This window comes from Atta cephalotes (assembly GCF_000143395.1).
Source record: "Atta cephalotes unplaced genomic scaffold scaffold00001, whole genome shotgun sequence".
Classification (NCBI taxonomy): Eukaryota; Metazoa; Arthropoda; class Insecta; order Hymenoptera; family Formicidae; genus Atta; species Atta cephalotes.
The window spans coordinates 6,220,482-6,236,110 of record NW_012130065.1 but is presented as its reverse complement, the minus strand read 5'-3'; the positions used below and the strand labels follow the sequence as shown (position 1 = coordinate 6,236,110).

Below are 15,629 nucleotides of genomic sequence, written 5' to 3'. Positions count from 1 at the left end.
ATATATATATATATATATATATATATATATATACATAAATATATATCATAATCATAGGTATAATTCCTAAAAACAATAATATCGAACGCGATAAAATTTGCTTTGTGAATGTAAAAAAATGAGCTTTTTTGAATGTATAATATATCACTGTACGTATTACACGTTTACGTATATTAAGAAAAAACGAGCATATTTTATGCTTAAAGCAGGAAGAATAGTAATTGGAATAAGAGGTTAATTTAGAGTTGCTTTAATTATGGTGACACAACAGTTCTCGTGTGATTCCACAATACGATAACCATCTTACTACGTTTTCTTACTATTTACGTATTAATAGTTATAGACATCGTGATTTGTTTAGGCAATCACAGAAAAACTCGCATACTATAACACATTTCATTATTTTTTACAAGTAATATTAGTGTCGCTACAAGGCCAGTATAGACTCTTGAAACATAAGATCTTCTATTAATGTAACTTAAATAAAGCATAGGAAATTTATGAAGCTTTCGGTTTTATTTTATTATTAATTATTGGTCTTATTAAAGACAGTCACAACAGACAAGATACATTATATACAAACAAATACAACATTACCCGATACTATCCTTTCTGTAATGTAAAAATCTTTGATTATGAAAATGAAAAGAAAATGCATGAAATTATGATTTTTAGAGATGAAAAAATGTGTTAACACGGGTAGTCAAAGTAACTGAAAACTGTAGCATCACCCATGCACACAAAAACCACATTAGGATTATGAAATCCTATCTTTCTTCCTACTAAAATCTCTAATATGTTAAAAAAATCATCTGTCAGAAACCGCGTAGAAGTCGCGATTTGTAAGCAGGTATCCTCGAATTTTCGTTGTTTATTTGGACACAGTGCGAGGTATGTCAAGTCTAAGATTATAAACTCTATTTTTCCGAATTATACGCAGTAAATCTAATCATGCGTACGATATTCGCTCCCCAGCACCGTGTTTGCTTCCATTACGCTTTGGACGCGCTACTCAAGAAAAACAGAAGTTTTTCAATAATCAATCACATTGACATACGATCCTTCAGCAGTTCATTCCTTGTGCTCAGGATCAGGTTTGGTCTTCGGCTCCATCGAAGACTGTCGTGACTGGTGCGGATTAGTCTGATTTCTGGGAACTAACAAAACGTTCCCATCTGCAGACTGTTGAAGACTATATTCGTATGGATGATACTGATTACCATCCGGATCCCGTAAAGACTAAAATATAAATTATTAGATATTATAGCTTCATTTTTATTGCCTTTAACATTTTGAAGATGGCAAATTAACAAAATAATAGTTAAAAATAACAAAAATAAATTATCTATTATTTAAATGATATTAATTGCAAAAGAAACGAGACTATTAATAATACTGACCTGAAAAACATGACGGTAAAGTTGACTAAATTTGTCTTTCACCCGCTGCCTCTCGATGAGCATAAACTCGCGTTCGCGAACGAGCCTTATCTTACGATCCCGCATCTCTTTCACTTCGTCAGCTAGATTCATGATTTGATCCAATTTGCGTTTGCGGCAATTCTGTGCAGCAACCTTGTTTTTTCCTCGTCTTCTAATATCGCGTATTAAAGATAGTTGTGCTTCACTGAGGTCATATTTACTGAGACGTTCGTTAAATTCATCCATAGGAAGGTTGATGATATCACTGACTGCAATCGGTACATTCAATGCTCTTGCTCTCTTTTCATCTCTCGTTAGATGTTCCTCCCCTTCACTTTTGCGAACTGAAATTTACGTTTTATATAGATATTTAATATTGATAATCTCAAGAAAAAAATATCAGTCTAATCAAAAATATTGAAAAGATAGTTACCTTTTTTGTCACGAGAAATAGGACGTTGTAATGATCCTGAGCTTTCAGCAGGTAAATGATAAGTGTGATTATGATGGACATGTTCTATTACAGATCGTCCTAAAAATAAAAATAAATCAGATTTTTTTATTTACACGATATTATTTGTATAAAGCCTCTAGTGTATTAAATAAGTCTGTATATGAATTTTTTCTTACCGGATTGATGACGGCTGAAATCCACGCTACAACTATATTTAATTTCTGGCTGCGGTCCTGTCGCACCCTCGATTGGTCCAGAATATGTGTTTCCCGGTGCACCTGCACCGACTGTATGCGTATCGTAATCATATTTCATCGGAGTGGTTGGATGTGCGGTAGCCCCTAAAGGTGAGCCTAGTTTGAAAGTTATTTAACGATTAAAAATCTCTCTTATCTTTCATAGTGACTGCAATTATAAGGTTACTTAATACTAACAAGTGCCTTGTTCCTGGAAATATCGTTTGGCGAACATTTGATGTTTCTTCTGTGCGACTGGTGGTACCGCTCGTTCGGTTTGACATCTTGGCGAGCCGGCATTTCTCGCGGACACTGAGTAGCTGCAGTCGTATGGCATGCGATATTTGCTACATTGCAATCAGAAGATCATTGATAAACATTGCAAAGTATATTACACATTAAATCTTTCTCATTTACAATCGTAAAATCTTGAAAATGTTATTCCGCTTGGAGAAATAGACTATTATACTTTAATTGAACTTTAATTGATATTTATTCACACTGATACATATTACGTTATATGTATTATTATATCAGTTATTATTCACAATTAATCAAAGAAGAAATTGTCGTCTTCTTATTTCTAATCTTTGTTATGAATAACGCATTTATGATATTATTTACCTCGCGTAATCCATAGTGTAATGGGAGTCGGCTTGAGTATGGCTGGAATTGGATCCAGTTTCCATCCATTCGCCGTCCGACAGAGATGGTACGCGTTCGCTACCCATACTACTAACAGCACTATCGCTTGAAGCATCCATCCTTTCGTCGGCTACACCAGGTAAAGTCGTAACACCCGTAGCCGTCGAAGTTGTGCCGCCAGTCGTCTGAACACCCGATAAAGCCGTTGCACCGGTGGGTCCGGATGCATTGTTGCTACCATTGTCCAACATACGCATGGTATACATGCCTGGAATAGAAAATAATACAAATATAATAAATTAGAGATTTTTATTCTATTCATTATTTTGTACACAATAATTGAAAGCATATTTTAACAATTTCACATGTTTATATCATGGTGTTTATTCCACATTAGCTATTACGATTAACATGATACTTTCGAGGTACAGTGCAAGAATATTTAAGTACTTTTATTTGATATAATCATTTCTTATCTTTGTAAATATAGCTTTGTGTCTACAATCCTAAAAGCATGCGTACTGAAGTAGGCCATCGTCTATATTTTGCGTGAAAATTCTTCGGAGACGTAACGTTCACTCACAAACATCGTGTTTACGCCAAGTTTAACGTGTCTACAAAAAGCATTTTACAGATGAACGAATGCAATTTCTGATACATCGGTATTCGGGCCTTTCAATAGCAAACACTTCTTCGCAAACATGACATTTGCTACAACCGGTTTTTGCACGGACTACTATTTACATACGCAAGTTTTACGACTACCAGTACAATATCTGTGGAATATTCTTCGTTAATGTAAAAAGAAAAAAAATTATTACTTATATAGATTGTCTCATTATTAACCAAAGAAATATCATTTTAATGTAACTTATGCATTTTATAATGTATATGTGTAACAGAATTTTAATTTACTTTATGTCAAATTTAATTAATCAAATTTAATTACTTTTATATATAAAAATACGAATTTATTATTAGAATACATATATTTAAAAAAAAATTTCACATAACATATGAGAGGGTTTGATGACTCAAAATAATAAAAAAATATTGGATATATCATTCGTCAAACATGTAAACATGCTATTAATATCAATCGGATTTAAAGTCCATAGTGATTGTGTGAAATAAAATTGACAAGAAAAAGACGTATGTAAACATATAAGAAAGATACATTGGCATATAAATCCTGTTATCAGCAGATTATCATTGTTGCAAACAATGTTGTTCTAGTTATAAGAAATAAAATTACTGCAAGCTCTTTACTGACCTATGAACGATTATTTTGAAATAGATGATTGATTTTTGTTTCATTATATAAATAAATAAAATCCTATCATTTTTATAAGTAAATATCGATAGATATATACATAATAAAATTCAACAGTTTTATTTATAATTATTTATTTTGTCAGATTATTTTCGCAAATTGTCAATAAAGTCAATTAAAGATAAGTCATCTTTCGATGAGTAGAAATTCTTAATTTTTGAATCTTTTAGATATTAAATATTTTTAATATTTTAAATATCTTCATTTGTGCCCAATTCTATTATTAAACTATCATCGTACCTCATAAAAATTATTTTTACTTAAAATAAACATAAAATATAATTATGAATAATCATTCTAAACTTTTTTAAATTCACAATCAAGTTTAGTTTGATACTATCTGCAAAACTATAATCATAACACACACACACACAATTATGAATTAATTATTTTATTTAAGTCATCATCATTTAACATTAAAGAAAAACTTGTTTATATCATATAAATTTGCATTTAATCGCTATTTATTTATAATAATAGTGCCATGATTTTTATTATTTTACGGCTTGCATAACAAAAGACGAAATTATCCGAGAAATTCTTCATTTTCATAATAGTACACGTGCGTCTTAAAATGACACAGAATACGCGTCTAGATACAATGCAGCTGATACAATGTTCTCGGAAGCAGTCAGCGTGACCAAGTAACACCGAACTGTACGTGACTAGTTCCAGGTTTAAATCTTTATTATCAACTAGTTGCGAGAAAGAAAATGCGCCACATTCTTTTTAACTTGCTCTTCTGCATATTGCGTGGTTAATATTTATTCTTTATTTAGTTCATGAAAATATTTATGTAAACAAATAAAAATATATAGATGCTCGCAATTTCACGATATCTTAATCACAAGATGTATTATGAAACATAATTTATTTTTGGTTTATGATAATATAATTTAATTAAATATATGATTCTAATCAATCCAGTAAAACTTTCAAGCATAAATTTGTAACAAAATGCTATCTGCCATTGATTACTAAATATTACATATGAGATAAATCGTTCTTATCATGCTTTCAAACGATAGATGTTAGCGAGAGATATTACTCTCATTTCCGTCTTTTGTAAATAAGATGATAAGAGCGAACTTCCTAGAATTACATTCGCAATATTGTAGATTTTATCGAACTTTATAATTTCCTTCCTTCTTCTATTTTGCCTTTTCAATTTAATTTGGCACATATTCAAATTTCTTATAAATGATATTAGTTATTGCGTGTACATTTACATTTTTTTATATAATATTTTTATATAATATTTTTATATAAATTAGTAGTTAACAGTCTTTATAGTACTATACATTGTTTAAATATTTTATATTATTTGAGAATTTATCAAAAGATGCTCTTTAGAGAAAATAATTCTATCCATAAAAAATCTTATATTTTATTTTATTATTTATACATTTTTCACAAATTCGTTATATTACTTCTAAAATTATAAAAAATATCTCATATTATTCTTAATCAATTTGTAAGTCAAATATACGTATATATGTATCAGGTACCAAATTATCATGACTCAGCATGACACAGACAATACGTTGTCACATCGTCAAGCGTTACTTTTCAAGGATCAGCCTACATTTAATTCGATGTTATATTACGTAACACTTGTTTTTATTCATCTAAACTCATTAGACGCTCATTTAATCCTCATTCTAATTTTATTATTCTCAAGATGATTTTATTAGCGGTGCGTGTAAGTTAATCGAGTTGTCATATAGGTCGGCGTATCGCACCGATGACGTAGATCGTATGATCGGTTAATGTAAATACATATGTATATCATGTGCTATCTTTTTCATAAAGCACGGATTGAGAGAACCTATCCATATTTTTCTGATTTCCTGGTCGTGGAAGTCAGGGTCGATAAACATGCAACGCGATCGCGGCATGAAAATTCGAGTGACGTTGCAATTTTCGTTTTATTTCTACTGGCCGGATATTGAGTGAACGTTTACGCCGCGGGATAGATAAGCGGTAGGAAAATACGTGAAATATTTTTCGAAAATCGCATTGTCGACGATATCGTTTCTTTTTTTTTTCAAGTCCTCTTATCGGAAATATTATACTAACATTATAAGAAAAATGTTCCGTCAAACTAACAGAAGAGTTCAACTAGAATATTGTTCATCATTTTGTTGCTTTAATTAATATTTTTCTCAGATATTTGGTATTTTAATATCATTCTGGCAAATGTAAAAGATATTTAAAAAAATAATTCCAGTGTACGCTTGAGTTTTCGAATGAAATGGAATAACAAGAATACGCAAGAATTAAATGTACCGTGAAGCGAAATTACCTACTTGGAATATATACGATAACTCCCATCGTCGCCATTCAAGCTCATCGAAGAGCTTGATGGTTTTGCGAAGAGTCTCGACTTAATCCTCTTCGGTCTTACAGCGTTGAAATAATTGCGTTGCTTCTATTCGTTTTAACATTGGTGGAGCATTCATGAAAAAGAGTAAAAGTCGCTTACAAACTGCTTCTCGCAAAGTCTATAAATTCAGGATCTTCGTGACTTGACGAAGTCCGTGAAGACACATGGACGAGATCGAGCTCTGCTCTTAGAGTTTGCGGCAAAATGTTTAGCACCTCCGCCAGATGTTCCTTTCTCTCTTTCACAATAGTCACCGAGGGTCCCTCTCGGCTTTACCTCTCGCGCTAGCGCATATTAATTACGGCCAGCTAATGAAAGCTAACATGCTCGCCGCGTCTCGGCTAACAAAATCAACACTTCTAAGATCCTCTCGCAACGTAACGTGACCGTACACTTTTTCACCAGGAACTACTATCGTATACGCGATATCGTTTATGGGATAAAGTGGCCGAGAATGGAAGATATTCTTCTGTCTCGTAGAAAAAAACATTCAACAGTACCGTTATGTGTGTGTTTTCTTTAAACAGTGAAAAAAACTACGCATTTATCACGTCAGATGCATGTAATCGAGTAGCGTTGCGACAATACGAGCGCCGAATCTGCGACTGATAATACCTCTATCGAAATGTTACGTTTTCGCGATAACATATCCGAACTCCCGCGAACTGCGTCAGATCGCAGAAAGCATCTGTTGATAGAACGCTATCGCTCTCAATATTTTCACAAACGATTGGACGAATGGTAAATCCGAAGAACAGCGAATACAAGCTGGTATTAGATCGTGATAAATAGTCAACACTCTGTGTCCACTTCACCAAGTTCCTCTGTTCCTCGCGCGTTCTCCGCACCGGATGTCTTATTATATTCGTGATTAACGCACGTACGTGCGTATGTCACGTAACACGGCGTGGAAAATGCACGCGGCAAGCACCGTTGTTCAAACGAGGAGTTGTTAAGTTATTCGTCGTGCAGATAAGAATCGAAGCCACCGCGGCAACTTGTTCAATGTGGCGATTGGTTCCGGAGGAACGGACACGCGCGCGACGACGACGACGACGACGACGACGACGACGTCGACGACGATGACGACGTTCTCAGCCTGGTATTCACGCTGGTCGCGTAAACATAACTAGGTACTCGCGGCGCGGATCCGCGAGTCTGACCCTGCACGGGGCGTAACCACTCGTTCGGAGAGGCTGGCGACTAATGTCACTTTTCACTGCGGCATTGGACGGCGCCCGGCCACGCGGTGGGAGCACCGTTGCTGACTGCGCACTATAATTATAGTATACGTATAGTATAATTTCGCCGCGCCAAGTACTACGGGTCGCGACTGTTTCATGAATCATTAGCACGTTCGATATTGTAACTGTTATTAGGCGCGCGCGCTTAGTACGACGAAAGATCGGTTCAGCGATCATCGATCCGCACGTAGTAATCCCTGATTATCAATTTCCTCAGAATCTATACGCAAAAAAATGGTGACTGAAGTATTTAAAAATTTAGTTAAATATTCTGATCTGAAAATAATTTTCTTGAATCATGGAAATAATTTTGTAGGAATCTCAAGTTTAATAAACGATGTTACAAAAAGTTTTGACTTAGCAACTTAGCAATTTGAACGTTCTCTAAATTTCTTGGAGTGAAATCTCACTCCAAAAGAGCTGTAATACTAACTATTGAAAAAGAGTGAAAAATTTGCACTCTTAAATAAGAATGACAAATTTTTACTCCTTTTTGGAATGAGATTTCTTTCCTTTGCCTTTGAATTTCATTTGAATGAATTTCACTTCAAAAAAAAGAGTGAATATCTGTCACTGCATCTGCATACTTATTCAAGTGTGCAAATTTTTCACTCTTAATAGTGACAATATTTTAACTCTTTTGAAGTGAGATTTCACTCCAAGAAATTTAAAGAGTCTAATTATAATTTTGATAGTCTAACAAAATTATTTTTAGATCTATATCTATGTTAAATTTTTAGATACATCAGCAAAACTATTCTTTTTGTATATACAATATACATATGATATCACTCTGATATCACTCTGTATATTTATTATAAGCTATTCAGAAAACAAAAAATTATTTTCCAGAAAATAAGTTTGAATGTTTTTAATTCCGTGTTTTTCTTCCTGTCGTGTATTTATTTCGCTTTACCCTCTCGTAATACCGATACGAATGCATAATATGATTGTTTATGAATGATGTTTTTGTTTAAATCTACATGGAAAGAACGATTTTACTGAAATATTTAAAAATTTAGTTACAGATCCGAAAATAATTTCGATGGACTATTAAAATAAAAATATAGAATGCATAAGTAATGAGCAATGTTACAAAAAATTTTAATATTTTTAATATTTTTGTAATCAGCTTGAGCGTCCTACATTATTATTTTGATGGTCTAACAATATCATTTTTAGATCTATATCTAACTAAATTTTTAAATACTCAGCAAAATTCTATTCTTTCTGTGTATGATGCTCTTTTTATCTTTGCTAAACAAAAAGTTTCAAATTTCGAAAATGATCCCGTAAGGTTACGTGACACAATTTTTTTGCGTATGAAGCGTATCGTATTTCTTAAATAAAACGCGATAATCAATCAATAACAGTATTTATTCGATAAAAGAAAGAATAATAATATATCAATATATCAATATATCTTTAATATATCAACAATATATCAATACATCTTCAAATTCAGAAAATCAATGCCATAATCAGTGATATGATCGATGTTTCTTTCTTTTATCAACAAATTGGCAAGTCTGAAAATGACCATTCTTGATAACCGAGGAAAACATGCATGTACATCCGCACGATATGCAGCGCAACGTGATATGGGTTCGCTATAATTATGGTGCGATAATTGTCGATTCATCACTATCTCAAAATGTGCACTGTCATCCTGTGAACTTGTAAATTTCAGAATTATTTATATTTAATCATAAGATTTATTTTTTATCATTATTATTATTGTTTATTTAAATTTATGTACTTTGATCTCTAATGAATGAATGTAATGTACATGAATATTTTTAAATATTCTCATTATTATGGAAAGAAAGGTATGAAAATGTGAATTAACCAGTACATGCAATACCCATATATCATATTACTATTATTAGATCATTCTACGGAAATAAATGTCAATAAATTAACATTATTATGTAGTATTGTGCACACAATGATTACAGTGGTCTCTCTGCGAGGTTGTAAATCTCGTAAGCTAGGAAGCGACATTACAATGACATGAGGCAATACCATTTCGCAAAGTTTTACATACAAAGTCCCTGGCGTACACAGAGCGCGCATATTAATATTTTCTCGGAAAGAAGGGACCGCATTCATTTCGACATACTTGTCAATTCGATTATACGACTGCACAATAACCGACAGCAAAAGAATGCGGCGTGTCTTGGAGTATAGATGCCGATACTTATCGGCGCTTTATTTAGTATTAACGCATGTAACGCGCGAATGTAACGTGAGAGAGTTCGGTACGATAATCGCGCGATGTAAGAGCCGACGAGGGAACGTAACTGCATAAGTATGCAGGCGGCGGTCATTTGTACTTTCACCGTCCGTCGTGGGTGTAAATCGCGATGTTGTTTCGCGTGCATGCGTGTAATTATATCTCGCCGTGGTGCGCGACGAATGGGTGGAGCGCGTAAAACCTCCGCCGCGTTAATAATCCTTATAGGTTGAGAGAGTACAGTTGGTACGTAAAGCGAAATTAAGATGTTAATTGGAACGATCTTTTGATGATTATCTGTTCATAAATGTGTGGTTCCCGTAATAGCTGATATACTGTATACGTGAGTAACGCGTGAATGCGTTTCATTCCAAAAGAGGTGTGAGTGCGCCACTTGCGACACTTACACTCCATTCCCGTAAATATTATTAAGTTAATATCAAGCGAGAATTAATTGATTTCATTACTTTTAAAAATGGAAACAACAAGAGAGAATTATTGAAACAGCAGATAATTTCAATTAACATTTGCGTGATTAAATCAAATAAGTACATAAAGAGAATGGTTTTGATACAACATTTAATTTAGTTAGAAACAAATAAAAATAATTTTGTTCGATCATCAAAATAATTATATCGGATAAAACATGATGAGCAATGATTCAAAAAAATTTTGATAATACATAATTATTTTGTTGTTCAATAAAATTATTTTCAGATCTGTTTCTAAATATTTAGATACTTCAACAAATTGCTCTGTAAGACTGGGTTTTTCCACTTGTCGATAAACTTCAGCTCATTGTCTTTTACTCTTTTACTTTTTATCCAATAGGTAAATTATCACATAATTTATCCGTAGGCGGAAAATCGACTCTAAAACTTTTAAACTGAATCTCACTCTTAAAGATTGAAAATTGTACCACTCTATTTGAAGACTGGCTTAATTTTCACTTTTTTAAAATGAAATTCATTCTAATAAATTTAGAGAATGTTCTTTCCATATAAGGAACCAAATACAATCAATTAGTCGAAGCTAAATCTCAGTGCCTAATAATATTTATATGTAAATTTGAAATATCTTTCAATTATATAACTACACCGATTACTGATGAAAGCGCAATCATAAACCGAAATTAAAATAATAATGCCACAAATTTTCATTGCGATCGTCGAATTTAATAACGAATGCAGCAAATAAATAGATATCTTAAAACACTGCAAAGAACTTGTGATTCTATTTATACGTGGAAACTAAAGCTACACAATTTACATGATGTAAATATAAATCTATTAATATCTTCAGCAAGTTTTCAAAAGCTTAGCTTATATACAATAAATTATTCCTACAATTAATATTTTCAATGCAGCGTATTTCATTTCTTTGCATCTCAAAAAATTAATATTTCTTACAAATTCACTGTTTATAATAATATTTATTCTATTTAATATATCTAATATTTAGCCTATTAAAAATATTATTTTATCAGAGACTAAAAGCTGCTCACTAGTTAAGAGAAGCATCTTTTTATTCTAGAACAATTTGCAAAAATTGTCGTCCTTGTCCCGTGCGAACTATGATATAAAAATACTCTGAAGAACTCATGTTTCGCGTGATAGAGCGGAAAATTTATCTAGATCTCTTTAGCTAGACGAATTCATGCGGAACAATTCGAGTCTGAAGAAATCCTGGAGGTTTCCTGTTTTTTTCCCCTTTTCTTTAATAACAATGCACGCGATGATTTCTGAAGCGCGCATTTCGGGCATCTAGGGCAATATTTTTCAAAAGTTAATTGGAGAACTAGTAGAGAAGCCTTTTAAGTCACCGAGGTCGCGTGACTAAGCGTTTCAAATATGGATGCGATATCTGTTCGCCAACCTCATCGAGTGATAATAAAGAACATGCGGCCGTGCACGAAACTATTTATAACTGTATGGTTTCCGAGTTGAGCCGAAGTGCCGACGCAATGTTTTTATCCAGGATTCTGTTTTGGGATAAAAGCATATTTCTTGTATCTCCGGACAATCGTCGAAAAATGAAAAAAACATAATATCAAACAAAACATAAAATCTAGATGATTATCTCACAATTACCATTTCAATTTGAATACATGCAGTATTTTATAAAAAAAAATGCAACAGCCGACACAGGATAGTAGGGTGTAAAACATGTAGATATTAATATTAATAATAATAAGTAACAAATATTTCGACTTATACAGTTTAAGTCATCTTCTACAGTTTAAGTATAAAATCATAAGATTGACAAAATTAAGTATTCAACATTATATAATTACAATTTGCTACAATAAGAGAGTGTAATCGAGGCGTTTTGTAGAATCGGAGATAAGTATGTCACGAGTTTAAAATCTAAAATAATAGTCCAGAAATAAGATCATCAACTGTTTATTGTATTTGGCAGAATACATAATTCAATATTCAGATATTAAAACCAAAATATCAACCGATAAAATATCTCAGCTTGGATAACAAATTGTTTAAAAATTTACATTATAATAAAAGATCTTACGAATTATCAAATCAACAAAAGCAACTAAAAACTTCACTGATTCAGCAAATCTACAGTCGTAACATATAAACATTCAATTTTCTATGTTAAAATAGCAAAGTTGACAGCTGAATAACATTAGTGATTTGTTCTATCAAACCATCAAACTTTTTAGCTATCGATGTTGAATTCGCATAGTAAATTGTAGATTTGCTGTATCACCCAATTAATTTTTTTTCCATGAAAGCGTACGTATATGTACGATAAAGCATTCATTGCGAGATATTATTTACTAATAAAAGAATGCCAAGATAAAAGTGAACGTATGTTTATAACTACACGCAGAAAAATATAATAATATACTGTACGCAAGTAATAATGACTTCTTCCAAGTATTTCAAAAATTCATATATCTGCAAATTTATTATAAGTTCATCACAAATATCCGATTTATTCAAAATATATAATTATAAATATTCTGAATTCTAGAAAATCTAACTACTTCTACTAAATCTACTTCTCAATCAAGAATATCAAATTAAATAAAAAGTTCGAGTTACTTAAGAAGAATCCTTTACTTGAATCAAATACCATATTTATTTGTAATAAGAAAATTACAATGATATCTTAACGAAAAAAAGTAATTTTTTTGTTATTTTTAATAACAAAATAAAAATTACTTTTTATTTTTCCAGTTTAATTTATATTTTTACTGTATCGCATACTCATATTCTGTCTTATTAACTATAAATAATTATTGAAAAACGCATCGCATCGCCGGCAAGATTTGAACCTACTGTAGGTAAGCCTAATACATTTACGCTGAGCTAATCGCCACGCTTGTGATCGAGTCATTGCCAACGGTATATTTCCTACTGTAACCATTCTTAATTTCATGATGACATTTCATATTATTATTTGGTGAGATTACATGGAAATGAAATAATATTTATTAATTAAAAATAATTAAGATAAATATTATAAAACACCATTATGGAAATACATAATATACAATATAATACACAATATACAATATAAAAGTCATGTTGCATCATATTGCATGCACAATTTGATCCCAAAATAAATATTTATTTAAATTGAAAATATGAATTACTTCAAACAAGAAAAAAAGTTCTTGTTTCTAAATTAACTATTCACTTTTCCTGTTGTATAGAATTGAAAGAAATATACCACATTTTTCTGACCAAATAAATTTTCTTATATCAATATATTATTAAATATCAAATTAATCACATCTGATTTTTCTTCGATAAAATTTTATAATATACTTCAAAAGAGAATAAATTCTTATTTTGAGTATTTCTAAAACTTGGGATGAATACATTTTAAGACTACTAGCGAGAAAATATTCTTTATTGAAAGTAACCGTTACTTAAAAGAAGAAAAATAAAATGAATAATTGCTTTTCTTGGCAATAGAATAATATTTTTCTGTATGTATTAGAATAATAAATAAATATAATGAATAAAAGATACAGGGATCAATAAAAAGATCGAGATATAAGGGATTCAATAATTCAATATCTTTTTTAAAATTTAAACTTTGCTTTTATTTCTGAATAAAAATCATTTCCGAAATGATTCTTTCGTTCAATGTTTTCCTTAGATCTTAATATATAATTGTCCTAATCAAAATTGTGCCTGAATTTACTCTATATTCAATAATAATGTTAATAACATCGATGCTCTTTAATTCTGATTTTTAAAAATCTGCCGAACTCACATACGACGCCTCATGTTCATCACAATTAATTTTATAAACAACAGAATTTAAGAAAACAGACAGTCTGTCAATATGTATATGCAATACATACTGTAGAGTTGTTTATATTATTTGCATTATTTTAAACGCATTACTGATAAATATCAAATAAACATGAATAATTGCATTGTATTACAATGAATACCAGCCGATTCAATTGAGCAAACATATTGCTCGAATGACACTCCTGGTTAATTCTACTTCTGTAGTTAAATTACAAGCATTTCTTAGAATTATGCAAATAGAGCACACGGAAAAAAAGCTTCGCTCGCCTGGAGCGATAACTACTTCCAGCGACCTGAAATTACTCGATGCGTAATCGATTGAAATATTGCGGGTAGAACATCTGCGTGACGTACACGGTGGAAGCAGCAGTCGACACTTATTATGACGGATAGAGTCAATATTTGAAAGAAGTTTGCGTCGAATATTCGATTACGAAGCACGCACATGTCCATATACATATTTATATATGTGCAAAGATAAAACAATGTTATGAAAGTAGCATAGTGAAGCATCTCCGCATGATGGAGCATCGTTCTCGAAGACGCCGATAATTGTGCAACTCGAACGGCCAAGTGACGGATTAGCGGTTTTATTCGTCACGAACGTGACTTGGAGCCGAGAAGCAGAATGCGTCGCGTTATCGTATTGTATAAAGAAACATCGCTCGCAATCGTCGATGATAATAAAGTTCGCTATAAGAAGATCGTGGTCGGTTGTTTTTTCCTGCACAAGATCTCATTTATGTGAATGAGATGATCTCATGCTTCTTTATGATCAATTATTTCACATTTAAGCTTTCGCGGATACAAACACTTTATTATACAAAAAATATATTTATTAATTTATACTATTTATAAAATAATGTCTATATACAGAATGTTCCAAAAATTACAACCAGAAAAGAAGTCATTCCTCCATCTAAAAAGTGAATCGAAAATACAGAATAAAATATTTTCGTACAGAGTTTTGTTTTCAAGAAAATCAAATTTGAATAATCATTATGTACTTGACTAGTCATAATTTGCTTGGTTCATCCATTGGATCATTTATCGCTATTTTTGTATCAATCTATTTTTGGTATAATTTAAATATAATTTAAAATAAAATAATAATTTAATAAATTATTGTATTATATTAAATATTCAATAATGCATTTATTTTGTTAATTGAATAATTGTTAAAAATGTCGTCTTTCATATCACAAACAAATTCTCGCTTGGCAAATTAAAGACACATTACTAGATCGATAGTAGCATGTATAAATTCTTTTATTCTCTCTCTCTCTCTCTCNCTCTCTCTCTCTCTCTCTCTCTCTCTACTCTCTACTCTACTCTACTCTCTCTCTACTACTCTCTACTACTACTACTACTACTACTACTAC

The 15,629-nt window shown here is 31.7% G+C and overlaps 1 protein-coding gene across 1 annotated transcript in view; it reads right to left on the bottom strand.

The window, feature by feature from the left end:
• Nucleotides 1-1,071: 1,071 nt before the first annotated feature.
• The window catches only part of LOC105618259 (segmentation protein cap'n'collar), a 115,169-nt gene continuing 100,611 nt past the window's right edge, over nucleotides 1,072-15,629 (bottom strand). Inside the window, exons 8-13 of the mRNA XM_012199802.1 lie at nucleotides 2,736-3,024; nucleotides 2,310-2,458; nucleotides 2,052-2,228; nucleotides 1,855-1,953; nucleotides 1,401-1,765; nucleotides 1,072-1,239 (exon numbers count right to left, since the gene is read on the bottom strand). Of these exons, the coding sequence (XP_012055192.1) occupies nucleotides 1,072-1,239; nucleotides 1,401-1,765; nucleotides 1,855-1,953; nucleotides 2,052-2,228; nucleotides 2,310-2,458; nucleotides 2,736-3,024 (1,247 nt within the window). The remainder of the gene's footprint in view (nucleotides 1,240-1,400; nucleotides 1,766-1,854; nucleotides 1,954-2,051; nucleotides 2,229-2,309; nucleotides 2,459-2,735; nucleotides 3,025-15,629) is intronic.